The sequence below is a fragment of the Microcaecilia unicolor genome, chromosome 1 (assembly GCF_901765095.1).
Source record: "Microcaecilia unicolor chromosome 1, aMicUni1.1, whole genome shotgun sequence".
NCBI lineage: Eukaryota > Metazoa > Chordata > Amphibia > Gymnophiona > Siphonopidae > Microcaecilia > Microcaecilia unicolor.
In genome coordinates this window covers 719,038,071-719,064,782 of record NC_044031.1, presented here as the reverse complement: position 1 = coordinate 719,064,782, position 26,712 = coordinate 719,038,071, and the positions used below count along the sequence as shown (strand labels likewise).

General features: G+C 42.4%; 1 protein-coding gene across 1 annotated transcript in view; it reads left to right on the top strand.

The window, feature by feature from the left end:
• The window catches only part of FBN1 (fibrillin 1), a 415,078-nt gene that overhangs the window by 196,646 nt on the left and 191,720 nt on the right, over positions 1–26,712 (top strand). The window contains exons 16-20 of the mRNA XM_030189555.1: positions 3,583–3,705; positions 7,433–7,585; positions 10,285–10,338; positions 12,888–13,013; positions 23,912–24,037. Coding sequence (XP_030045415.1) covers positions 3,583–3,705; positions 7,433–7,585; positions 10,285–10,338; positions 12,888–13,013; positions 23,912–24,037 — 582 coding nt within the window. The remainder of the gene's footprint in view (positions 1–3,582; positions 3,706–7,432; positions 7,586–10,284; positions 10,339–12,887; positions 13,014–23,911; positions 24,038–26,712) is intronic.

Sequence of the window (26,712 nt, the reverse complement as noted above, 5' to 3'; positions counted from 1 at the left end):
CGATAAACACTTCTACACCTCTGCCTGTCCATCATCTCTCCTTACCTTCCTGTACCACCACCATTTCTTTACTCAGGCCTGAGGCAGAATGAAAATGGAATCCCATCTCCTCCACTGCTACATCTTATTTTAGAGGAGGTGGGATCGACAGATTCTGAGTGCACACATGGACTCTGCTATATTTTTTCTGATGTATTTCTGCCACATGGCCAAGGGGTTCTTTTACTGATTGGTTGGGGCAGAGGAGGTGGCTCCTACCATTGAGCAGCAACCAGCTTTTAAAAATATTTGATTAAATACAAATCTTCAAAAGACTATCAAAACATGCAACATATCACAAAGTACATAGACATCAAACATAGAAAACATAAATCAGAATGGCATGAATGTGACTGCAACACATCAATTTATGGACATTGGCAAATAAATTGATGTAATGAGATCACATTAGTTCATTTCTATGTTTGATGTCTGTGTACTTTATTTTTTGTTACATTTGTACCCCGTGCTTTCCCACTCATGGCAGGCTCAATGCAGCTTACATGGGGCAATGGAGGGTTAAGTGACTTACCCAGAGTCACAAGGAGCTGCCTGTGCCTGAAGTGGGAATCAAACTCAGTTCCTCAGGACCAAAGTCCACCACCCTAACCACTAGGCCACTCCTCCATTGTCTTTTTTGATGGGCTTTTGAAGATTTGTATTTAATAAAACATATTATCTAGTTAGTTTTTTTATTGATTGGTTGTGGTAGTATTTATAAACCTATTTATTCTTATTGGTATAGTAGATATTTGTTGCATTCCTATTGTTCTATCTGTACTTCTACAATAAGTTGGGAATATTTGAGCCTAATGGAAGGGAGACCCTAGTATTAATGAGTGAAAACAATCTAGTCTCCCTGCATCAATATATGGACATTGGCTGACAGATCCTTCTTATCAAGCACATGCTAGATTTGTTATCTCAGACTTATAAAACGGGTTCTAAATACCTGTGGTATTTGTGGTTCCATTGATGGACAAGTGTCCAACTCAAAGGCTACAGACCACTTCCTTAGGTTTGTGTATAGACAACAATTAGAGTTCCATTAGTGTTGATCCCAGTCAGAGAACAGTATAGGGTTCTAAATGCCCTTCTTAGGCCAGAAAAGCTTCACCAAAGACTAAAAGAGATTGGAAGGCTTTATGTGCAAATCTTGTGTTTCAGGAGGTTCAGAAGGAATGTACATTACCATCACATACAGCATGGAAGAAACCAAATCAGATCCAAGTTACATAACCCTCATATGGTTTTACAATGTGGGTCTTTACATCTCTAAGCCCCAGAGACAAATGGAACAGCATGAGATGTTTCTGTTGATGAAATTTAATAAAATGTATATATAGTTGTTTTACTTATACACTAACCCTGTTTCCAAAAGGCAAAACATTTTCAAACACAAGAAAGGCCTTGATTTGGTTTAATGCATGACTCTTCTCCCAGTTATCCCCTCCACCCTGTTTTCTTTGTGAAGAAACAACAGGGAAGGGCTAGAATTGCTCCCTACATCACTCTCCGGGGTTGGGGCATAAACAAAACCACCAGTGAGATCATAGGCTTGGTAAGGAGGTTTCTTTTAAAAAGTGCTTATTTCAAATAGAAAATAAATCTCATTAGGATGCTCCCCTGACTCTGGATTGTTATTTTATGAAGAAAATGATAGGGACTGGGGAATCAATTTGATACAGTGACTTGCTTTAAAAGCATGCAAAGTGAATTCAGTTGTGTACCAGCCATTGACGTGGATCACATCTGAAAATACTGGTGAGTCCAAAATAGGCACAGTTTGCTATCCTGCTGTATCACAGATTCAAAAGGATCCTTTTACTAAAGTATGATGAAGTTTTGCACTTACTGCATGTTTAGTGCCCATATTACCACATGGTAAGTGTCAAGCCTATGTGGTAACTTGGAGGTGTTTCCATACAGTTACCACACAGAACACTTTACTGCATGGTAAGCATCAGTATGTTTTTTCAAGCAAAAAAGGTGCCGGTGCTCCAAATACCAGGCCACCCTTCGGGGGTGGGGTGATCACTGAAGGACCCACCCCACAATGGCCAGGCCCCCTGCAACCAATCATAGAATCTATGACAAGGCAAAATTGGTGTGTGGAGCCTGAGCTCTTTCATTAAAACTTGGGGTCCATGGGTCAATTTTAGCAGACAATGGAAAAGGTGCCGGTACTCAGTACCTCCTAGTACCCCTCAAAAAAAGCCCTGGTAAGCATTAACCGTGCCTATGACAGTGTATGGTGAGTTACCGTGTGTTACCTGCAATGAGCAGTCCATGCCCATTCCCAGCCCACCACCTACTCATTTACAGCCCAATAACAGGGTATGCAATTAGCAGGTGAATGAGTGCACGCTATTATGCTATGCCAGTGGTCCCCAAACCTAGTCCTGGAGGCACCCCAGCCGGTCAGGTTTTCAGGATACCCACAATGAATATTCATAAGAGAGATTTTTGTATGTAGTGGAGGCAGAGCGTACAAATTTCTCCTGAATATTCATTGTGGATATCCTAAAAACCTGACCGGCTGGAGTGCCTTTAGGACCAGGTTTGGGAACCACTGTGCTATGCATTAATGATTACTATGGCCATGCACTAACTTAACGCATTTTAATTAACACACTAATACTTAGAACATATTAGTAAAAGGGCCTCAAAGTCATAGGAACCAAATTTGAGAACCCCTAATATTGAGGAAGCTCCTTCACTGTGTTCAGGTAGAGGTAATTTACATTGTTTTGCGCCCCCCCCCCCCCCCCCAGAGTAGGAGTAGCAGCCTGATGGTTCGTGTAGTGGCCTGAGAATCTGGGAAACTAGGTTTGATTCCCACTGCAGCCTCTTGTGACTCTGGGCAAGCCACTTAACCCTACATTGCCCCAGGCACAAAACAAGTACCTGAATATAAATATGTAAACCATTTTGATTGTAACTACAGAAAGGCAGTATATCAAATCCCATCATCCCCTTTCCCTTAATAATTTTGAAATGTTGGTGCCTCAAAATAACCCTACTTTTAATCAGATTTGCGATACATTCAATCTTTCCTGCTCAGAATTAGTCTGTTACCGTCAGAGGCCCTTTTCAGCACTTTCCAGTTAAAGTATTCATGTCTGATTTACCACATGCAACACGTCTGTTTGCTATTAGCTTACAAAAGCTTTCTTAGCGGAAGTATCAATCTTGCAAATCTTTTCCCACACATAGTTGGGTTGATGTTGGCTTCAGGGCAGCCTTTGGTCATGTTACTCATGGCATTAGCTATAAGGATGATTGGACTGATAGATCTTCAAGGGAGCCCATTTTTTTTTCCTGCAGCAGAAATTATTGAGGACCTTGTATATTTCTTAATAATACTGACATCCACTGTGCTTGTATATTTGATATATTTTCTTTACTTTCCATATTAGAAGTGTTTTTTTTGGTTTGTTTGATAGCCTTGAGTGCTTTTATTCAGAGTGTAAATGAGATTTAGCAAACTGAAAATTACTTCTCTATACTTGAGTATATTATTATATTTTTGTCTTGCTACAGATATAAACGAGTGTGACACTGCTGGAATCTGCATGAACGGCCATTGTGTGAACACAGAGGGCTCTTTCAGATGTGAATGTTTGCCTGGTTTGGCAGTTGGCCTAGATGGCCGAGTTTGTGTAGGTAAGACAAGGCTAAGACAAGGCTATTGCGAGAAACAGCAAATAATGAACTGGAGGGTCAACAGGATAGGTTGTATGTGGGGGTGGGAGAGAAATGGAAGTAGGAGGAGGCAAACTGGCCCTTTAATTTTGCGACAAGTTGCATAGAGGAATGGGCCCATACACAGGGAGGGGGGTAATTCTATAAGTGGGTGGCTCCATTTAGGCACCTTGATGCCATATGGTAAGAGCCTATAATACTAGAGAATACTAGAATAACTTGGTATTAGCACTCCACCTGCCCATGTCCAGCCCATATATATGTTTATGTCTGGGCTTATTTGATATAATCGCCAAAATGTGGACTCAATTTTTAAAAAGGAAAGCAAACCAAACACACCAGAACAAAAAGGGAAAAACAAAGGGGAGGGGGAGGAAAAAGGAACAAGGGTGGAAATAAAACACTATAAAAGTCAATAAAAACATGCAGTGACCGCTGTTATCCCTCACCATCCCCAGTCTCTACAAAGCCTCAAAAGCTATTGAAAAAAGGTGGGTTTTCAAGCCCACTTTAAAATTTTTATAGGAAAGTACTGAGCGAAGCTGCTGAGATAATTTATTCCTGAGTGCAGGAGTTAAAAAAAAACACTGAGGAATGGGTAGTCTCCCAGTGGGCTCTCAGTGGGGAAGGAAGGACCAAGTGATGGTCATTCAAGGAATGCAAAGTTCAAGAGGGAGTATACGGTATGGTGAGACTAGCCGTCACATGCACCCTGCTGGCAGTTTTGCAGATAAGTACATTTATCTGCATAAGTGCTGGTGTCCTCTACATTAACATGCATAAAGGGTGCATAAATGCAGGTGCCCAGGCATAAAATTGCGTTTTAGGTGTGTCCTCTGCATAATTGTTTGCTTATTGTTTATTAGGTATTTACTATACTGCCTATAAGTGTTGCCACTATATTGCAGTTTATAGACTAAAGCACAGCCAGAAATGAACTCCAATAAAATCGATAGAATAGGAGAAACAATAGGGTAAAATGGAATAATTCAGGAGATAAGAGAAAAAGATCCATTGCAGACACGCTGTCACCCTCAAGCCCCAACGCTGAAAATGCATATGCATATGTAAAATGATAATGAATATTATTTATTTATTTACATATCATACATATTGTGGTAGTAAAGTTGCTTTTTAATATGTGCATTTTCCAGTACGTAGACACCAGTGCTATCTCCCCCGTGGGGTCTCTGCTATAGAATATATAGGGGCCAGTATTCAGACTGTGAGAGTTAGACTGGCTAACTTCCGCGGTCGGCGCTGAGCCCAGATATTCAATGCCGGGCTGTTTCTGTTGCACGATGGCTTCGTTCTGTTTCTGTGAGTCTGATGTCCTGCACGTAGTCTGACGTCCTGCACGTACAACGTGCAGGACGTCAGAAACAGAATGAAACCTTTGCAGGAAGAAGAGGACCTCAGCTGGTGGGGATTGGGGTCCCCCGCCAGCAAAGGTAGCCCACGGCGACGGCATGAGGGGGGTCGAGAGGGTCGTCGGTGGGAGGGGGTCGAGGGGGTCATCGGCAGGGGGGGTGCAGGGCCAAATCTATGGGGGCCCAGGCCCCCATGGCCCCACATAACTACGCCACTGCTCCCATCATAATTCTGCCCTAATCAGTCAACACATGCCAATGCCCCCAAGCTAACCGATTTGCGCAGGTCATGCCTACTCTCCGCCTCCAAACACGCCCCCTGTACTGAAAAATAAAATCAATTTTTTAGTGTGTGTGGCAAGCACTCACTAGTTCCAAAAATACCGTGGGATGCCTGAGCACATCCGCGGTTGTGCCTTTTTAACCTGCGGTAAGCATGTGCTAGTGCTTACCGCAGCTTAGTAGAAGGACCCCTAAGATTATACAACACTGGCTTGCACCCAAGTAGCACTTACCCATGAATCTGTAACGTTCACGTGCGTTGAGTTCGAGTATTCTATAATCTGAGTGCACAAATTGCGTTTACATTATAAAATGAAGATGTTTATCTCTTGCTGCTGTCTGTGGTTTCCTTTATGTTGGAGCCTGTGCCTTTATTCAGAAATATTTGTTTGAAACCGTATTTATAATAAACATTTTGGAGGTAATTCTATAACGGTCGCCTAATCTTAGCTGCTAAAATGCTAAGCACTAAGGTCCTGATTCTATACGTGGCGCCTCAAATTAACGCGCATTAGGCAATCACACCCAAGTGTATTCTAAATATGTGCGGTATTTAGAATACATTTAAGTGTAAATCTATGTGTGTCCATTTATGCCAACAAAAAGCTGGTGTAAATCTCTGCACGTAGCTTTACGTGCACTGGCCCATATTTTATAACAAAGTTTGTAGATTTTGGAATGCCCACAAAACACCCATTTCCACGCCCCTTTTTGCCTGTGCACGGAAGAATTTAGGCTCAGTACATTACAGAATATGCTTAGCAATATACGCGTGTAAATTCTAATTTTTGCCAATTAGTGCTCATTATTGCTTGTTAAGAGTTGTTAACAACGCTGATTGACTGGTTAAAACAATTAATCTACATGCGTAGTTATAGGATACGCCTAAATTTACGCATAGAAACACACATAACTCTAGGCACACAATATAGAATCCTGGGGTAAGTTCAAATTCTTGGCAATTGCAAGTAATTGCTGTTATAGAATTCTAGTGTAAGTCTGCATTTTAGAACCTAACTTTATTCACGAGTACTTACGCCATGTCAAAGGTTGGTGTAAATGCTCATGCGTAACTGACGGTGTTCTGTAACCTTAGTACGTAAGTGCTGGGCACACCCATGATCTGCCTATGCCTCTCTCACATCCACATCCCCTAGCATTTGCATTCTAAAGGAATTAAGCGCTAAGGTTATAGAATTACATCTAAGGGCAATTACACCAAAGGTCTATACATGACACTTAAAATTGCATGCTCAACTTTGGGTGTGCGCCAATTTGCGCACACAATTGAATTGAATAACAGGCCAATTAGCACTGATAATTGGGTTCTAATAATCAATTATTGGCACTAATTGGCATTAATTGAAATGTATGCATGCATTTTTAGTTGTGGGGATCTGCACAGCTCCAATAAGGGGGTGCAGCCATGGGAGGGTCATGGGCGGATCAGCGGCATTCCTACAGTTTAAGTGAACGGTCATAGAATAAGGGGGATCCGTACCTAATTTAGACGTGAGGATTTACACCAGGGTTTACTTAATGGAAATCCTCACGTCTAAAGTTAGGCGCCGATCCTGGCGCTAAGCATATTCTATAAACAGTGCTTAAGTTTCAGTGCCATTTATAGAATAGTGCTTAGCTTGTAGAATAGTGCTTAGCATGGTTTCTTTTGGCATTATTTATAGAATTTGGTCCTTAATGCCTGTAATTATAAATTAGTGTCAATTAACACCAATTAAGTCCAATTATACCATATTATTGGTAATTAGTGCCAATTAGTGCCTAATTTAACAATTAAAGTTATGCACCCAACTGCCATAATTCTATCCAGTGCATGTAAATTTGCATGCTAAGCTTGAAAAGATACGTGCAAGATTATACAATTAGGGACATTTTGTCCAATTTAAATGCATTTTCAAGGAATATAGTAGGTATCTTTTATTTTTTTGGGGAGGGGGGATTCCAGCTTTACAAATCATATCAATATTCTGATTACAGTGACTGATAAAATCTGATGGAGTGTTTTTCTTGTGTAGATACCCATATGCGAAGCACTTGCTATGGTGGTTACAAACGAGGCCAGTGTGTTAAACCCCTGCTGGGAGCTGTTACCAAATCGGAGTGCTGCTGTGCTAACACCGAGTTTGCTTTTGGAGAGCCTTGTCAACCATGCCCTGCACTAAATTCAGGTACGCACGTGGGAGAAACTCACAAAGTTCTGCAGTATGGTAGCGAAGAGAATTGCGATTCCATTGATAATGTTGTACACTGATTTTAAAATATGTCAATGAGTTAAAGTGTAGCTGGATTTTTTGCAGGCCAATATAGCTTTTACTGGACCATTTTTTTTTAATTAAGGTTTTATAATAATGTATATGTAACATATACAGGAAAAATAAGGAACAATACAAAAAAGAAACTTAATAAATAAAATAAATAAAAACTGGTGCCTGCATCATCAGGACCAGAAAGCGATGACTCTGTGGATCAGCAAAAACATTAAATAAAAGAAACCAAGGGGTATGTTTACTAAGGTGCGTTAGCATTTTTAACGCACCTTTAAAGTTAAGGCGCATTAAACACTAACACGCCAATACATTCCTGTGGGCGCATTAGCATTTAATGTGTGTCAACCACTAACGCATGTTAAAAACGTTAACGCACCTATAGTGTGACTTAGTAAGCATACCCCCAAGTTTGGCATGCAGAAATTTCCCACTTGAAATTTGGTTGAGCAAAACGTCCAAAGTTGTATTGAAAATGCCCTTCCACTTAACTTTGTAAGTCTAAGTGCTTTGAAAATACACCTCTATATAATTTTGTAAATCTATGTGCTTTGAAAATGAGCACCCTAATCTTACAAAACAGGTTTCTCCAATAATTTTTTTTCTAATTGGGTAGAATCCCAAAGAACATAACTATTACTACTCTAATTCACCAGGAAACTTAAGAAAAAAAAAAGTAGCTCCCACAGCCATATGGTACCATTTTAAGAAGTATCCATGTCTGGACTCCTGCATTGAATTTCTAGGTTTACGGAGCCAGTGAAACCATAGTTGGTTAAGTGCGATATTCAGCATTTAATTGGCTATGACTCTGCCCCTGGAATGCCACCAAAATAGGTTTCGAGTTGGGTGCTAACTGGAGATTTTCAGCTGCACTAACCGATTAAGTGCCACTGAATATGACCGGTAGCTTCAAACAACAGATTTAATTGGCCAGGCGCCATTTCTGGATGGTTACGTTGCTTTGAATGACGACCCAAATTAATAGCCTCATGTACTAATTTGTGTTAATATATATCAAACAACATTAATGCAATTTAATGCATATTAAATCATGCACATCCCATTATTCTCAGTGGGGCCTAAAAACTAACCATGCACTTATACTAATGTGTGTTAAAGTGCATTAATGCTCATTGACACGTTGGTAAATGATACTGTACATGTGACAATATAGACCTGTTAATTGATTACAGTACATCACTTTGAGGTATACCAAGGGATCAGGTTCCAGTACCTGGATTAGGGAAGGGAAGGAAAAGACACACCCTGCTTTAGAAGTCATTTTTTTTTTAAATCCTGACAGCACACAGTCATGGGCCATAATTATGTGCTACTTGCACCTGATTGCTGAAAGGGAGATCTTAAAGAAACCCAAAAGTTGGCTTCTAGCAGTGATGCAATTAATAGCACTGGGATACTATCCTGCTTATTTTCGAAGGAGAAGGGCGGCCATCTTCCGACACAAATCGGGAGATGGCCGCCCTTCTCCTAAAGGCGGCCAAGTCCGTATAATCGAAAGCCAATTTTGGCCGCCCTCAACTGCTTTCCGTCGCATGGCCGGCCAAAGTTCAAGGGGGCGTGTTGGCAGTGTACTGAAGGTGGGACGAGGGCGTGGCTAAGAGATGGAAGTCCTCGGCCGATAATGGAAAAAAGGAGGCCGGCCCTGATGAGCATTTGGCCAACTTTACTTGGTCCATTTATTTTTAGGACTAAGCCTCAAAAAGGTGTCCGAACTGACCAGATGACCATCAGAGGGAATCGGGGATCACCTCCCCGTACTCCCCCAGTGGTCACCAACCCCCTCCCACCCTAAAATACAAAATTAAAAACATTTTTTGCCAGCCTCTATGCCAGCTTCAAATGTCTTACCCAGCTCCATGACAGCAGTATGCAGGTCCCTGGAGCAGTTTTAGTGGGTGCAATGCACTTCAGGTAGGTGGACCCAGGCCCATCCCCCCCCCACCTGTTACACTTGAGGTGGTAAATGTGAGCCCTCCAAAAACCCCCCGAAACCCACTGTACCCACATGTAGGTGACCCCCTTCACCCATAAGGCTATGGTAGCTGTGTACAGTTGTGGGAAGTGGGTTTTGGGGGGGATTTGGGGGGAATTTGGGGGGCTTAGCACCCAAGGGAAGGAAGCTATTTACCTGGAAGCAATTAATGAAGTCCACTGCAGTGCCCCTTAGGTGCCCAGTTGGTGTCCTGGCATGTGAGGGGGACCAGTACACTACAAATGCTGGCTCCTCCTATGACCAAATGGCTTGGATTTGGCCGGTTTTGAGATGGTTTTGAAAACCGATGCCGGCCATCTGTAAGGGCGGCCCAAATGTGGAGATTTGGCCGGCCCCAACCGTATTATCGAAACAAAAGATGGCCGCCCATCTTGTTTTGATAATACGGTCGGGAACGCCTCTTTACGGGGCCGTCCTTGGAGATGGGCGCCCCCGTTCGATTATGCCCCTCCAGGTTATTCTTAAAGATGTTCTTCCGCAATGAGGAAATTATTGCCTCCTTCTGAATCCAAGTTGTATTAGTACTGAATAAGATCAAGAGAGTGGGAAGAAAAGTAACATTCAGCAATTTCTTTTTCTTCTCCAGAGGAGTATCAGGCTCTTTGCAGTAGTGGTCCAGGCATGACATCAGCAGGAAGTGGTAGGTATATATACTATTAGTCTTAATGCCATGATGTTTCTTGCAAGAAAAATAGAGATTGCAAAAAAGTGCTGGGAGCAGTAGTGGGATGTATTTTAGGGCAATTCCATATATATCATGCATTATCCCCCTAATTCTATACAGTGTGCTGAAAATAAGATGTCAATTAGGTGCCTAACTTTAGGTGCTCAAAAGGCAGTTAAGCACCACAACGGGGGTAAAATGGCAGTTAGGCATCTAGGTGCACTTAAGGGGTCTTTTACTAAGCCGCGGTAGCATTTTTAGCGCATGCTATTAGCACACGCTGAGTACTAGAGACACCCACATATTCCTATGTGCATCTCTAGCGTTTAGCGTGTGCTAATCATTAGTGTGAACTAAAAACGCTTAGTAAAAGACCCCCTTAGGCTCTATTCTATATAACTTGGCACGTAAGTGTTCTAGCAAGTAACTGCAAAGGGTCTATCACATGGGAGGCGCATGAGGTGAGTCATGGGCGTTCTGACTATTTAAGTGTGCGTTTCTCAAATATCATCATTTAGTTACATAACTGCTGACATAGACTAATACTCTATAATGCATTAGCCCCCTAAGTCTATAAAAAGCTTGCGTAAATTTGTATGCATGCCTGATTTGTATGCACATTTTAATTGAATAATGAGCTAATTAATGCCAATAATTGACTTTTTAACAAGCAACTATTGGCACTAATTAGAATCAATTAACATGTACAGACGTAAATTTAGGCACTGGATCCATGCCTACATTTTACACGTGAGTCAGAAAAGGGGGCGTGGAAATGGGAGGGCCGTGAGCAGATTGGGGTGTTACTTTAGTTACGCGTGTAATTATAAAATAATGAGGCTCCATGCCTAAATATAGTTGCGGACATTTGCATCACGCTTTCGTTGGTGCAAATGGCTGTGGCTAAATGAAGGTGCGATCCCTGGGCTCAAGCATAGAATACTGGTACACATTTTTTTTTCAGCGACGAGTCTTTAGTAGCAATATATACAATTCCCCCCTAGGTGCACAAATTTGCTGTTGTAGTATCGTAGCTTAGCACCTAGATTTTAGGCACCTAACTTTTAGCACTCTTTGTAGAATTGCATCCTGTTCCCTGGATTCTATATAGGTCACCCAAATTTGGGCAAGCAGGGTAGATGCGCATGCAAATTTATAAGCCAACTAGGTGTCAACAATCAATAATTGGAGTTGATTGGCATCAATTTGGATTTGTGTGGCCTAGTGGTTAGGGTGGTGGACTCTGGTCCTGGGGAACTGAGGAACTGAGTTCGATTCCCACTTCAGGCACAGATCCTTGTGACTCTGGGCAAGTCACTTAACCCTCCATTGCCCCAGGTACAAATAAGTACCTGTATATGTAAGCCGCATTGAGCCTGCCATGAGTGGGAAAGCGCGGGGTACAAATGTAACTAAAATAAATAACATCCATACATAAATTTCATAATGAGCAATCAAAAGAGGGCATGGCCATGGGAGGATCAGGGGCATTCCCAGAAATTAGGCGCGATGTTACAGAATTCTTAGATTTCTGCATCCAACTGCCTTCAGCTGGGCACAAGGATTTGCGCCAGGTTTCAGCAGGCATAAGTTCTTGAGTTCAAAGTTGGGCGTAGAAATCTGGCGCTACTCTATACAGTTGCTTAGCACTAAGTAACCTTTATAGAATTGGCGTTTAGTGCAGATCTTAACGGCATGTAACTTCAGGTGCCATTTACTGAATCCGGCACTATCCTCTGGATTCTATATATCATGCCTAACGTTCTGCGCCAAAATCTGAGCATATGCCATAACAATGCACGTAACTTAATTGGCTTAACAAGCTAATCAGCATTGATAACAGCACTTAACAAATAATAATGAGCACTAATCGGCAATCATTAGAATTTACGCACACAGCTCGCTAAGCGGATTCCATAATGAACTGTGCCTAAATTCTAATGCGTGCAGTTCAAAAGGGGCGTGGTTACAAGTGGGGAAATGGGTGTTTCATTGGCATTCCAAAATTTACGCGCATAGTTATAGAATACGGCCCACTGCACGTAAATCTACACACGGGGATTTATGCCACATTTTCGTTGGTGTAAATGGAGGCATGTAGTTTTAGGCGCTGGGATATCAGTTACACATAGTCTATATACTGTGCCTAAATCTAGGTGCCACTTATAGAATATGCTTAGGCAGAAATGTTTACTGCGTGGATTTTTTAGGCACCTTATATAGAATCTGACCCATATATATAAGGCCTCTGAATACTGAAGAAAATACAGTTAACATACAATTGCTGTTTGAATATGGACCTCAAGTATACATGATTTAATCCACCCATAGTAGTTCCCATACTTTAATTATAACTTTGCATTTTAATATTATGCTAATTATTTTATAGAAGAGTGATGAATTAATTACATTTTATTTGATTTTTTAAATTAAAAAATAGAATGTACTGGAAAGAGAAGAATATTGCTTTTTTTCAACTGAGTTTTAAGTTCTGGTGATAATTCAAACAAAATATCTCTTGGCAGATATAAATGAATGTGCATTGGATCCTGACATCTGCCCAAATGGAATCTGTGAGAATCAACGTGGAACTTATATATGCATATGTAATTCAGGATATGAGGTGGACACATCTGGGAAACAGTGCATTGGTATGAAAGTTATATATATTTTTTTACCATTAGTGCTTAATACTTGACAGGCTAAAACTATGCTCTTCCTCAGTAACATATGCAAATCTCAAATGCATACACTTCTTGCTTTTTCTCTTAGTCATCTTATTCCTACTTGAGCTGCTTCTACCAAGTGGAGGAGTCTAGTGGCTGGAGCAGAGGACTGAGAGCCTGCAAAGCCAGGGTTCAGGTCATGCTTCTTCCACTGACAGCCTCCCGTGAGCTTGGGCAAGTCCATCCGCCCTTCATTGTTTCAATATCTGAATTGTATCTTGGCTTTTGAGAAAAGAGAGTAATTAAGATACTTATTTTAGAAGGTTTTGGATTTCTGAAAACCAGCATTTAGATGCCCATATCGCATGGACGTCCAAATACTGATTCTATAAAGCCAGAATATGGACCTCTAACATCGTAGTATGTCCATATGGCAAGAGGGAGTGGTCTGGTTGTGTTTTGGGCGGTGCTAGGAAAAGGCAAAAAGATAGACATCCAGTTCCAATTATAGAAGGGATGTCCGTGGTCAAAAAGATCTGTATTTAGACCTTGTTTTAGGCATGCCCAGGTTACAGAAATGTGCTCCGACTGAGCAGTTCTCCACTGAATGGAGTAAGGGAAGTCACAGTAGATATTTTCCTGTCCCTGGAGAGCTCACAACAAACAAAAATTACAAAAAACTGCAGTGGGATTTAAATTGACAACCTCCAGAGCTCTGCTTTGGCTCTCAGCTGGTTGTTCGAACCATTAAGCTACTCCTCCACATGGATATCTGTGTGACCATTATAATATGGATGTTGCTCTGCTGCCTCACAGAGTTCTATGTCCCATGATCCCCCCTCCACCTCATTCATAACTTGGACATTTCATTTTATAAAATGGATGTTCATGCTGAACATAGTCCATCTCCCACGTATTTTAGATCAGGCTTGTACCCTGTTCTAAAATACATGCGCGATGGACATCCATTTGTGATGTTCTGACTTGGACATTCATATTCTGAGTTGGACATCTTTTCTAAAATGCTGCTCAGAATCTAAAAGCTAATCCCAAAATGTCTCATTCCTGAAACATAGAACATGGGGTCTATTTAAATAGGTGTGGTGCTTGATTAATATACGTTAATATGTTATTTTATATAGCTCCCATGAGTTCTAATGGGGCCTATTCACTAAAAACAAACATTATCATGTGCTACACCCTAAATATCCTTCATCACACAGAAATGATTAAATACAAATATACTACAAAAGCACAATAGGGGTGTGGAATCACCGATAAGTAATATCTAGCAATAACATTCACATTCCACAATAGAACAAGAGATCAATTTTCTTTAAAGGAAGGAAAAGCCTCAAAGAGCTGCAAATATATGATTTTAGTATCTGTACATCGATCTCTCGGATCTCTTCTTCATCATTGGCAAAATCCTTCCACAAAAGTAATATCTTTTAAATCAAAGAGTATTCAGCTGCAATGATGCAATTACAAATCATTTAAAGAACCATGCTCTTATCTTTAGGGAGCAATATTAAGAGCTGCTTCATTCACGATCCCCCTTGGATCAACGACGGCCAGCATTTCGCATCGCTGCTTCAGGGTCCACTCCATTGGGGTTCACACTACGCTTCACTCTTAATGCTGTCAATAGGCTGTCATACATTCTACATACTTTACAGATTTAATGTGTTTATGACAAATATGCTATAAAGATACATATTTGTGTAACTCAGCAGCACAGCTTTTGTAAAATGTTTACTTCGTCGACAAATTTCATAGAGTTGTCTAGGAATTCTAGATGGCAGTTCTATTAGCTGGCTCCTAAATTTGAACACCAATAGTGTGCCTCATTTATAGAATAGTAGAGCTTACGCATGTAATTAGCGCCAATAATTGGCAGTTATATGCTTAAGTGTTAGGGTCTATTCTATACACAGTCCCCCTGATATTCAGCCTGCGGCAGGCAGGCCGGCATTGAATATCCAGGTTTTTTTGACTGACTTACACTTAACTGGTCAAGTTAATATTCAGCACTGGCTGGTTAAGTTTACAGTGGCCGAAAATAGGTCTGCTATATGGGTGGCCGCTAAACTTAGCTAGCTCTAAGCACCAATATTGCAGGTAACCGGCTATCGTGCCCTGAATAGTAGCACTTAGCCATCTAAGTGCTATTTAACTGGCCAGGAGCCATTCCTGGCCAGTTAAATAGTTCTGAATATTGCCCAAAGTGTACCTAAATTGCTTAGAAGCCCTTTTTCCAAACAGCGGTAAAAAGTGACCTTAGCACAGCCTTACATGGTTTTTCTCACACACTAAGGCCATTTTTACTGCTGGGATAAAATGGCCAAATTTCCTATTTTTTGTATCAATGACTATGCACTAATTTTGCAATTAGTGCATGGCCATTAAAACTGATTAGCGTGTGAGCCCTTACTGCTGTACCCTTTATATAGGCAGTAAGGGCTCACATGCTAAGCACGCATTAATCGGTTAACGCTTGGCAATGTAGCTGCACTAAATGATTAGTACAAAACATGCCCACTCTCCACCCCCCAGACACCCCCCCCCCCCCCCCCCCCGCTTGCCCAAAAATAAATTTTATTTTTTAGTGTGTGGGTAGCATGCGCACATTGCAAAGTTACCGTAGGCCACCTCAGTGCACCCTGCAGTATGCCATTTTTTTTTTGCTGGAGTAAGCATGAGCCAGTGCTTACCGCAGCTTTGTAAAATGGCTCCTAGGCACTAAGCTGAGCGAGATTCCTCCACCAACAGTCCTGCCAGTGGGGGGTGCTGTTTCACTACCACATTTTCCATAGTGAGGGACAGACAAACTTTGAAGGACTCAGTAATTGAAAGCACAGTATTGAAGCACCACCACCCAATGGCAGCGCTACAGTCAGAGGACTCCCGCTCAGCTTCGAGGGAACAGTGCCCTTAAGTATGCAACTGCTGGGGGTGCATACACATGGGTGGAGCATGGGTGTGTCATGAATGTGTCACCATTCAATGCACACAACTTAGAGAATACTATCAGTCCACACTTTGCATGACACACTTAGCTACACCCATTTAGTCCAGCCATTGACCTGTCATAAGTAGGCGCGCCTAACCTTTATTGCACCACTGCTTCTTTGTGCTAGTATTCTATAACGGCTTAGGCACTCTGGCGCTAAGTGTGCCCCTTTGTGGTGCCTAAAATGAGGTACAAATTTATAGAATTGCTACCATGGCTTGTGGAGCACTAAATTGAACTTGCCAATGGATTCTTTTCCGCTGGAGATGCTCTTGTTTCTCACCGCTAGGAGAAAAATGGCTTTTTGTTCCCTCCAAGAGAAGGAAGTGTGTGTGTACTCACATACCTAGTAACTGTTCTCTCTAAGCTGAACAGCAGTCCTCCACCTACAGTCCTGCCAGTGGGTGGTGCTGTTTCACTATCACATTTTCCCTAGCCAGGGACAGGCAAGCTCTGCAGGACTCCAGGGAGCCTGCCTGTCCTTAGTGATTGAAAACACAATATTGATACACCGCCCCCCCACTGGCAGCAATGCAGTTGGAGGACTCCCGCTCAGCTTAGCGGGAACAGTGTACGTAGTCCTGAAAGAATCCTTCTTCCTGCTGACTGCCAAAGGGTTGGGTATTATTGGGGAGGAATCATTTTGCCTGCCTCCAAAGTGAGAAAAGAATGTGCATTGGTGACATAATCCTTTCCCCCTATACACCAGGATTGAGGAGGGTACCTAGCTGTGAGGGAATTCTTATGGCTCAGCAAAAGAACGTTTCCTGAGCCTACAGGAATCTTTTGGCTTGCTGGCCTGGAGAGGGAATTATGCTTAGGCATCTGGGAATCCTTTTTCCTGCCCCTCCTGGAGAAAGAAGCAAACCGTAGCCTAAGGCACCTATTTGATTGCTTGCCAGGAGAGCAAAGAGTACCTGAGCCTGAAGGACTTCTTCCCACCCACCATAAGAGAGGAATTATATGTGTCCCAAGGAATTTCTTTCCACTTGCCAAGAGAGGAGTTAGGTTAACGCGGAGTTAGATTTAGAACGACCAGTGTGTGACCAAGAAATGCTGATATGTTCACATCCTTTTTAAGAAGCTGTGTTTCCAATTCAACATCTGAAGTTTACTTTTATGGTAATTAGCTGTGTGATGTTGCACAGATTAGTTTTTAAAAAAGAAGAAATGGTTGAGTACATTTAGGCAGCTTAAGAGCAAAGAAGAAAATAGTTCCAGAGAAAATAAAGAAATCTTTCTAGAAAGTAAACACAGTGTACACATCTAGCTACTATGAAATTAAAATCACCCTACTGCGGTTTTAATTCATAGTGTGTTTACTTTTACATTAGTGTGTTAATGTTACATGGCAAACTATTAATTTCTTTATAGGGAGGTTTGCTGATTCCCTTAATGAGTGACACTGATTTGTGGTCATGCAGCTCACAGATGTACTGTGACATCTGTGAGTAATAAGCAAAAAGTGATGTCACACCCATGAGTGCATGAGTAATAAGAGAGTGACATCCATAAATAATACAATTTCCCTCATATTGGAACCGATCCACTTGTGGGATTGTGAAGATTTCAGTCTTCTGCATTTTTTGTTAAAGAAACATTATTGGGAAGGCAATGGACTGTTTGTGGAGACAGAGGAAGAAAGAGCTGACAGGGGATTGTGGTAACTACAGCAACCAGTTGCTGGGTGGTAAATGAACATTGGACGCTAGTGGGAATGACTCCATGTAAACTGGAGTTCAAATATGGGCTATAAAATCCACGCTGTGGTTCTGGGGACCACTCGTGGTTTATGATGTCAGGAGAACCCCCTTCTGGAGCTGGTATTCTTATGAGTGCCTTGAGTATTTATCAAGGGAGGGGACATTCAAATCTCTTTTAGGGATTAAAAATGATACGAAATTGAAGGAACATGTTTAGTTCAAACATCTTTATTAAGAATTTTACTTTATTGGATTCTGATGATTCTGTGTTTTGTTTTTGTTATTAATTTGCTGAAAACACACAATATTAACTAATGGCAACATATGAATCTAGTTTGGCCCAGGGGCATAGCCACGGGTGGGCCTGGACGGGCCCAGGCCCAGCCACTTTTGCTCCAGGCCCGCCCAGCCTCTTCTGCCCGCTCTCCCCGTCCGCATGGTCTGCTCACTTTTACTGCCCTGAAGCGCCGTTCTCCCTCCAGCACCGGCGATTCCCATAGCCAGCCTTCTTCCAGCGCGCTGTCTTGTCCACAAGGAAGGTGAGCCCTTAGGTCCCGTAAGGCCCCGAAGGACCTCAAAGGACAGCCATGCAACCCCAAGTCTTCACCCGCGGCGACCGCTGTTCACCAAGGGTTGAGCCCCCAGCTGCAAGCGGTCAACGGGACTTCAGGAACCGCGGGGTTGACGGACTGACCGGGACTGGAACCAGAAGGGAAGTGGGCAGGTGGAATAAAGACGACCACAATCAGGCAACAGATCAGGGCAGGCAGCTAACAGCGTAGTCAGAGACGAGCAAGAGGTCAAGGCAGGCGGCTAGCAGAGTAGTCAGAGTCAGGCAAGAGGTCAAGGCAGGCAGCTAGCAGAGAAAACCAGGAAACAGTCCAAAAGTCCAAAAACTGCAACACCAGGAAACCAACTGAACACAGGAACCATGGAGACTGGCCTCGGGTAACAGAACCTGAAGCAACATCTATCTCAGGCTCATTCCTTAAATACTGTTCGGCAGTCAGCCGCCCAGCCCCCGTAGACATAGCCGGCCAATCAGAACTTGGTTATCGACAGAACCCTTCTGAATGGCTCTGACCGATCTCCCAGGCGGAACTATTGTGCTGGCCTTCCAGTCTAACTCCTCTGAGGCGGAGCCTTGGGTTCCCGCGCCCGAGCAAGAAGAAGACGCCGGCCATCGCGCCTCGGCGCCATTTCCCTTACTGGCGCAAACACAGCCCCCGTAGCCGGCGATCGAGAGTCCGGCAGCCGCAATCGCCGGCCTCGGCCCCGGACTGGGCGGCCATCACCACGGCGAGCCCCGGCTCCCCTCCATGGCCTCAAGAAAACCGGCCTTTGTCGTGGTGGATGCCGGCTCCTGCTTCCCGCGGCCGGAGGGAGCGACGGATGTGACACGCGCATCCTCGGGGCCTCTTCTCAGGCATGTCCTGCCTACTCTGCAACTTCCTGCATCCCACCTTTGCGGAAAACAGGAAATTGCAGAGTAGGCGGGATGTGCCTGAGAAGAGGCTCCGATGACGTGCGCTGGCAGAAGGCTGGCTATGGGAATTGCCGGTGCTGGAGGGAGAACAGCACTTCAGGTCAGTAAAAATGATCAGAACTGACCATGTGCAGGGGGCTGTTGCGGGGGGGGGGGGGGGGTAGCGGGTGGAGAGGAAATGTGGGTGGGCGGGCGGGGAGGGGCGTGGAGAGGAAATGCGAGGCCTGTGCCCACCCAGCCCACCTCCAGGCCCATCTGAAAATTAAACTCTGGCTACGCTACTGGTTTGGCCCAGTAGTTCCGGCACATAGCATACTTATCCTGTACCACACATTCATATCTATAATACAGACAGACAGTATTCCACCAGTGCTGTATTTCTAAAACAGATGTATCTTTCCAATGAGTGAGAACTTTATCGCAATAGTCAACAAAAAATTCAGTCAACCTTCTGTCACTTTTACATATAGGGTCGTCCAGTTCCATTGATTTCCAGATTACAATTTTACACGAGAAGCTTATGGATTCCCAGACCTTTAAGATGCAGGCCCATACTAGGTCTCAATAATCACGAAGGGAACCACAGTCATATAATATGTGAGCCAAAGTACCCAGCTGTGTTTTACAGGTCCAACAACGATTCCCAGTTCCAGTCCAATACTGAGCTTGTTTAATTGGAGTCTAAAAAAAACATTTGAGAAGCAGAAAAAAAAAAGTGAAGGAACATGTGAGCTGAATGTGAAACTGCCATGTACAAATAAAAAAAATGACTAATAATCTGGGAAATTTCTACTACCAAATGATGAAGACTGCTCCTTCTTTATTTGGATTTTCATTTCACTAATGAGTGAGATCTTGGTGGTTATAGCTGTTATAAACAGAGGGAGAACCAAACCAAGCCCAAAAATAACATTTCACTCAACCCAATCCAAGGCAGGCCAGAGCATGTGAGTGGAACTGAGCCTAAAACCACAAAGTCAGTTTGCCTTAGATTTGGCTCCATACATAAGAGGACCCTATAGTTATAATTTATTTCTCTTCTTGTTTCACCATTTCTGCCATTGTGGACTTAAAATCAGAGAGCTGCTGCACAGAACCTCATCTGAACCTTCTGCATACTTCACACTTAACATGCCGTGCCAGGAATGAAAAATGGACTTGGGAAGACATTTTTAAAAATATGAGGAGGGAGGATGAAGGTTGTTTAATTTCTGAGCAGTGACCTGGAACACAATTCCAGCACTGCTTTTCAGACTCCAGAGCAATGGAGAAGAGGAAGTGAGAGGAGTGAGCCTGGAACAGAGCAGAGAGGAGTCACCCTGTTCCCTAATCCAGCCCCTCTTCTCCTCTCACTCCTGCCCCTGCCCTCTCCTTCCCCCAGCTCCACTGTTCCACTTCCTTTGTATCTACAAATTAAGGGGTCCTTTTACAAAGGCACGCTGAAAAATGGCCTGCGATAATGTAGGCGCAGGTTTTGGGCACGTGCAGAATCATTTTTCAGCGCGCCTGTAAAAAAAGGCCTTTTTTGCCGAAAATGGACGTGTGGCAAAATCAAGATTGCTGCGTGTCCATTTTGGGTCTGAGACCTTACCGCCAGCCATAGACCTAGCGGTAAAGAATTTGGGCGGTAATGACCTACGCGTCAAAAATTAAATTACCGCAAGAGCCATGTGGTAGTTGGGCAGTAACTCCATTTTGGCGCACGTTGGGCATGCGTAGGCGCCTACGCAGCTTAGTAAAAGGGGCTCTAAGCCCTGGGATGGGGGAAGAAAGGGACTTCCTTTTATCCCAAACAATTGCAAAATCTAAGAACTGATCTATATTAAGACAAGAAAGATGATAAATCTAAGAAACAAGCAAGTTGATGTGAAGTATCCAGTTGGTACGGCTACTTACATAATAGCATTTTACAAATATGGAGTATAGGGCCGCTCTGCGATAAGATGGAGGCATTTGTGTAACATGACACACTCTTTTAGTGGATCCCCTCAAACTAGGAAAAGAAACCCAGTTGAACACATGGTTGACTAGGATTGCCAGCTGGCTCCAGATTCACCTGACAGAATTGACCCAGTCCTGGTTTACCCTATTGTGTGCTGGGACTTGTAGTCTTGCATTTTTTAGGGAATACAATTGGGGAAATCAGAGCTACAAGTTCCTGCATTCAATGGGGTAAACCAGGAACTGGATCAATGCTGTTGGGCAAATCTGGAGCCAGCGTACAACCCTACAATTGAATAAGGCAGGAAAGCAAGACTATGTATTTTGCTCTTTGCATTGGCTGATTATTGCTCTATAAGGTACACACAACAATGATCCCCTTTTACTGTAAGCATATTAAAATGTTTCAGTTACCAGATGGTAATGGCCAAATTTAACATGTGAATAATAAGGGGAAATTAGGAGGAGCTTTCTTATCAAATTATCGAACCATGAACACAGCCTATTTTTAAAGCTGTTACTTAGACTCACTGGGTCCAATATTCAGACTATGGGAGTTAGCCCAGCTAACTCCCGCGGTCGGCGCTGAGCCTGAATATTCAGTACCGGGCCATTTCTAGTGACCGACATTGAATATCCAGTTTATTTTTGGCCGGTTCAAACTTAACCGTCAAAGCCGATATTCAGCACTGGCCAGTTAAGTTTAAACTGACAAAAAATAGGCCTGGTATTCATGCAGCCAAAGATGGCCACCAAACTGGCACTGAAAATCAGTGGATAGCAGGTTATATCGCACGATATAACTGGCTTGCCGCTAACCTCGAATTTTCAGCAGGTCATGGCTGGCCATGTCCCGTTGAAAATTCATGGATAGCTGGTTTTGGGGCATTTAACCGGCCAGGTGCCAAGCCTGGCCGGTTAAATGCTTTTAAATATTGAGGGGACTGTATATTGTAATCACAAAGCTTCTATCACTACCCCGTGATATGTGGTTAAATTTTGTGCTGTAAAAATAGTGACAGTGACTAAATTTTTAAAAACATTTTATTTATAAATTTCAAATTTACAGTACAAGCATAAACTTGCAAAAGAAAAAAGTATCACACAACCATTCAATACTACAAATAATTACTACTGAAGATAATAATATACACTTTTTCTACTAGTCCACAATAAAGAGGGGGGGGGGGGGGGGTACAGAGGACACAAATCACGACAGTGTCTAAATTAATGTCTCTTGTGTCTCTAACATCATAAAGCACTTAGCTTGAGAAATGGCTCCAGAACATCATATCTATTTTCTAATGCGCACTTTTTAGGTGTATCATTAGTATAATCCTAACATTGTATTATATCTCTGCTAGTGCTGTTAAATGTGTATATTTTTGATACTGTTTCATGGTAGTTCTATTATTAGGTTTCAATTTACTGTTTTCAAGTTTACCTCATTTATTGTATTTATGTTTATTCTTGGTTATTTTACTGTTATGCTGTTAACAAAATTGTAAGTTTTATGTTAAACTGTACCTGCTATACACCGCCTTGGGTGAATCCCTTCATAAAGGCAGCTAATAAATCCCAATAAATAAGTAATAAGTAAGAACACTGTTGCCTTGCTTGCATAAAACATTTCTCTTGTGTAGCATTCAATTGTCCATTATAAAGTGCCCCCGAGAGCCCAACGTGGCAAGTTTCGACAACACTGCATCAGGAGTTGGGACAAATAATCTTTCATCAGAGCAGCCCGCCAATACTGGATTATACTAGCATTCTGTAATGGAACCTAGGTGCCTTGGTTTCATTATAGAATGAGGTCCTACCCCATTGCTCCTTATGTGTCAAGCTGCTATGTTAACTGTTAGCGCAGTTGTGCGCTAACAATCTGCATTAATTCCTGTGTTAACTGCTTATTGCACTTTATTTATTTGCTACATTTGTACCTTGCAGCCAAAAAACATTGGATAGTTAGCATAAATTATAAGATAGTGAATCAATAATGGAAAAGGGAGAGGACCTCAGACTGGTGATATCTTCAGTCAATGAGATTGCATAGATCTAATCTACCTAATATAATCACTGGTCCTCTACCGACCTCCTCCCTGGGTGTTCACTCGTACACTTTTAGTGCATATATACAATACATGAAGCAGCCATAGTGCAAAACATTTTAACAAAACACAGCTACTTAGCTAGTTGCGGCTTAAAACAAGGGCCTCCCCAACGGTCCCGTTTCGCCAACTGGGGCTTCGTCAGGGGAAGGATGCCCCGCAACACAAAGCTGTGGCAAAATCCCAGCTAGCCGTCAATGCAGCAAGACGTATTTGTACCCCACATTTTCCAACCTATTTGCAGGCTCAATGTGGCTTACATTATATTGCAAAAGATATAGTTATGAACAGAGTAAGAGGTTTGTTCTAAATTAACATATTACTATGTAAGAATTAAGGAAGATATGTCTGTGGAATAATTTACTTAACACATAGTGAAAAAGAAAAAAATATGATAATATGGCTAATATAATCAGTTTAGAAGGATTAGTAGGTGGTTGGTTTAGATATAGAATAATCAAGTTCTGAGGAGGATTCTTATTGTACGTTTTTTTCAAACAAGTGAAAGTAAAAGAGGCCCAAAGTTGGACATACTAAATTAGTAAATCAGCGTTAAAGATCCACAGCATACAAACATTTGGTTTAATGTACAAACCGAAACAAAAACCTGCCTGTTGTTACACTCATTACAGATATTGATGAATGTGCCTTGAACAGGCTGCTTTGTGACAATGGTCAATGTAGAAATACTCCAGGAAGCTTCACCTGTACCTGTCCCAAGGGATATATATTCAAGCCCGATCTAAAAACCTGTGAAGGTAAGTCCTGTGCAGCAAACGTATAAAGCATATTGCAGCCGTTTGTTGGCTTCTGGTTATCAGCAGTCTATCGAAAAAAGGAACCCGGCCAGCTTCCTGCAGACAGAGTGAAGTGATTCGGGTGATCCTTGTGTTTCAGCAAGGACGTCTCTAAAAAATGTTAAACAAACAAGCAAATACTAAGATACGGTATGATTTTCATTTCATTGAGTCTGCAAGATTATTTCGCTTATCTGTTTTAATTTTGACAGAAAGGCGACAACCACATGCACCTGCTTTATATGATGTAATGTGCTCTTTACCATACTGATAGCAAGTTAATTCCTTCAGCATCTATTGATATGCCAGATTGCAAGAAATACTGGTTTTCAATGATCTCTATACAAAGGCAAGAGAGCAGTTCTGTAATTTGTTTTGGAATTATAATCTTAATGGGTGGGAGCTAGGGGAGGGGGGATATATGATAAATGTATGGATCTAAAACATGTATCGGTCTATATATTTTATACATTAGGTATCTGTTGGCAAGATTTCTCAGTCTGGAGGTTGTAACCATTAATCCAATAAAACTTTTAAACAAATTCTGTAAATTTTATAGCAGAGGATTTGTCTTTCATTAGCAGAAATAGCTTGGTTTAGACAATAGAGATACTGCGTCTGTCCATGGTTAGGACGCTTTCCCACAAAGTGTTTAAAATTCTAGAAACGGAATGTTCCCTTCAGCTCGGAAGAGGTCAAATGCACCTAAGCATGGGGCATGATTCATAAGGGGTGTCTTTAGAACATATGTTTCCATGTTCTAAACTGCAGGAACACATTTCCTCCCATACTGATTTGCAGCAAAGTGGAACACTGGTGGCAGCAGATTTAACCCTCCAGCTGCTCATAAGCATTTGGACAGCCAGTCTTCCCCTTGCAAATGAGTGGCTGGTCAAGAGGTGCCTTCAAGGTACAAATTGTGGACAACTGGGAGAGGGAATTCCCCCATAATAGAATACTCTACCTATTGGGAAGTTGGACCCTAAGAGGGTAATTACAGGTGGCTTAAAGTTAGGAGCGCTAATCCCCAGATTCTATTAAGGTTGTCCAAATTTGGGACAGATCCCAGATCGGCACCCAAAATAATTAGTTAATGGGCTCCAATGATTTAATTATTGGAGCTAACAAGCTTTTAATTGGCACTAATAATGAATTGGGTGCCAATGAGGCTATTCATTATTCTGTAACACATATGTAACTGACAGTACTCTATAACCTGCCTGTGCCCTTCCCACATACACACCCCCTAGCAGTTACATCCTAACCCCTGGATTCTATATATGACACCTAGATTTGCATGCCAAAATTTGGGTGTGCTCCTGAGGTGCACATGCAAATTAATTGGCAAACGAACCAACTAATGTCAATAATATTAACGGCATTAATTGGTACCCATTAAAGTTTGCACATGCATCTGGCTGCACACTATTCTATGAGACATGTGCCTAACTCTAATAATACGTAAATGGGACATGGTCATGGGAGGTACATGGATGTGTCATGGGCATTCTGAAAAGTTACATGCATTGTTACAGAATACTGCCTCAGCATGCTTAACTTGGGTGCCAGCATTCAGGGCCGCTGAGGGGGGGGGGGGCATGATTCCCTGGGCCTGGCCTCCAAGGAGGGCCTGGCGCCAGCCATAGAGAAGCCACTTTGTTTCAGTGATACTGCAGTCAGCCTGACAGCCTCACTCAGTCAGAGCCTTCAGTCAGCTTTCTTCCGAACCCTCTCCCCAACACCAGTCCTCTTCTTGCCTAGAAATCTTTGGCTGGCAGGCAGCAGCGATCGGGAGAGACTGATCTGCTGGCCACGGGTCTTTCTTCCTGCCACGTTCCGCCTATGTGTAAAAAGAAATTTGCTTCACAGTAGGCGGGACGCAGCAGGAAGAAGGACCCGTGGCTGGCAGAACAATCTCTCTCAATTGTTGCTGCCTGCCAGCCAATGACTTTACTTTTGACTGTTGGTGCCGGGGGGGAGGGGGAGACACCCTTAATATTGTTTGCCCCGGGCTTGGCTTTGTATGTCCATGGCCTTGCCAGAATTTACGCCAGGATTCAGCAGGTGTAAGTGTGGCAGCAAAAGTTAGGCACAGGAATCAATGCTAATTGCGATTCTATAAAGAGCGTACGCCTTGTACAGAATTGCGCTTAGGGCCGACGTTTTCCAGTGCCAAATTTTGAGTGCCATTTATAGAATTCTCCCCTAAATGTCTTATGCACTAAGGTTATTGAATTACGACTAAGTGCTTGAATACTTGTAACTACAAATTAGTGCCAATTAGCACCAATTAAATCAACTTATAGCCAAGTATTGGTAGATAGTGTGAATTAGTGTCTAATTTATCAGTTAAATTGTGTGTGTGTAACTGGCACTAATCTATAATCTGCGCACATTTGCATGCTAAGTAGAAAAATGTGTGCGCAAGATTATCGAATGAGAAGGTAAATGTTAAGTTGTACTGGTTACTGGAGGAAACATGAGACTGCTCATGGTTAGTGGCATAAACAGGAAGCAAAATACACAGAAAAAGTCCTTTAAAAACTTTATTAAGACAACATTAAAATGCCTGACACGGCTGTGTTTCACCCACACGAGGGCTGCCTCAGGGGCAAAATTAAACTGTTAATAGACAC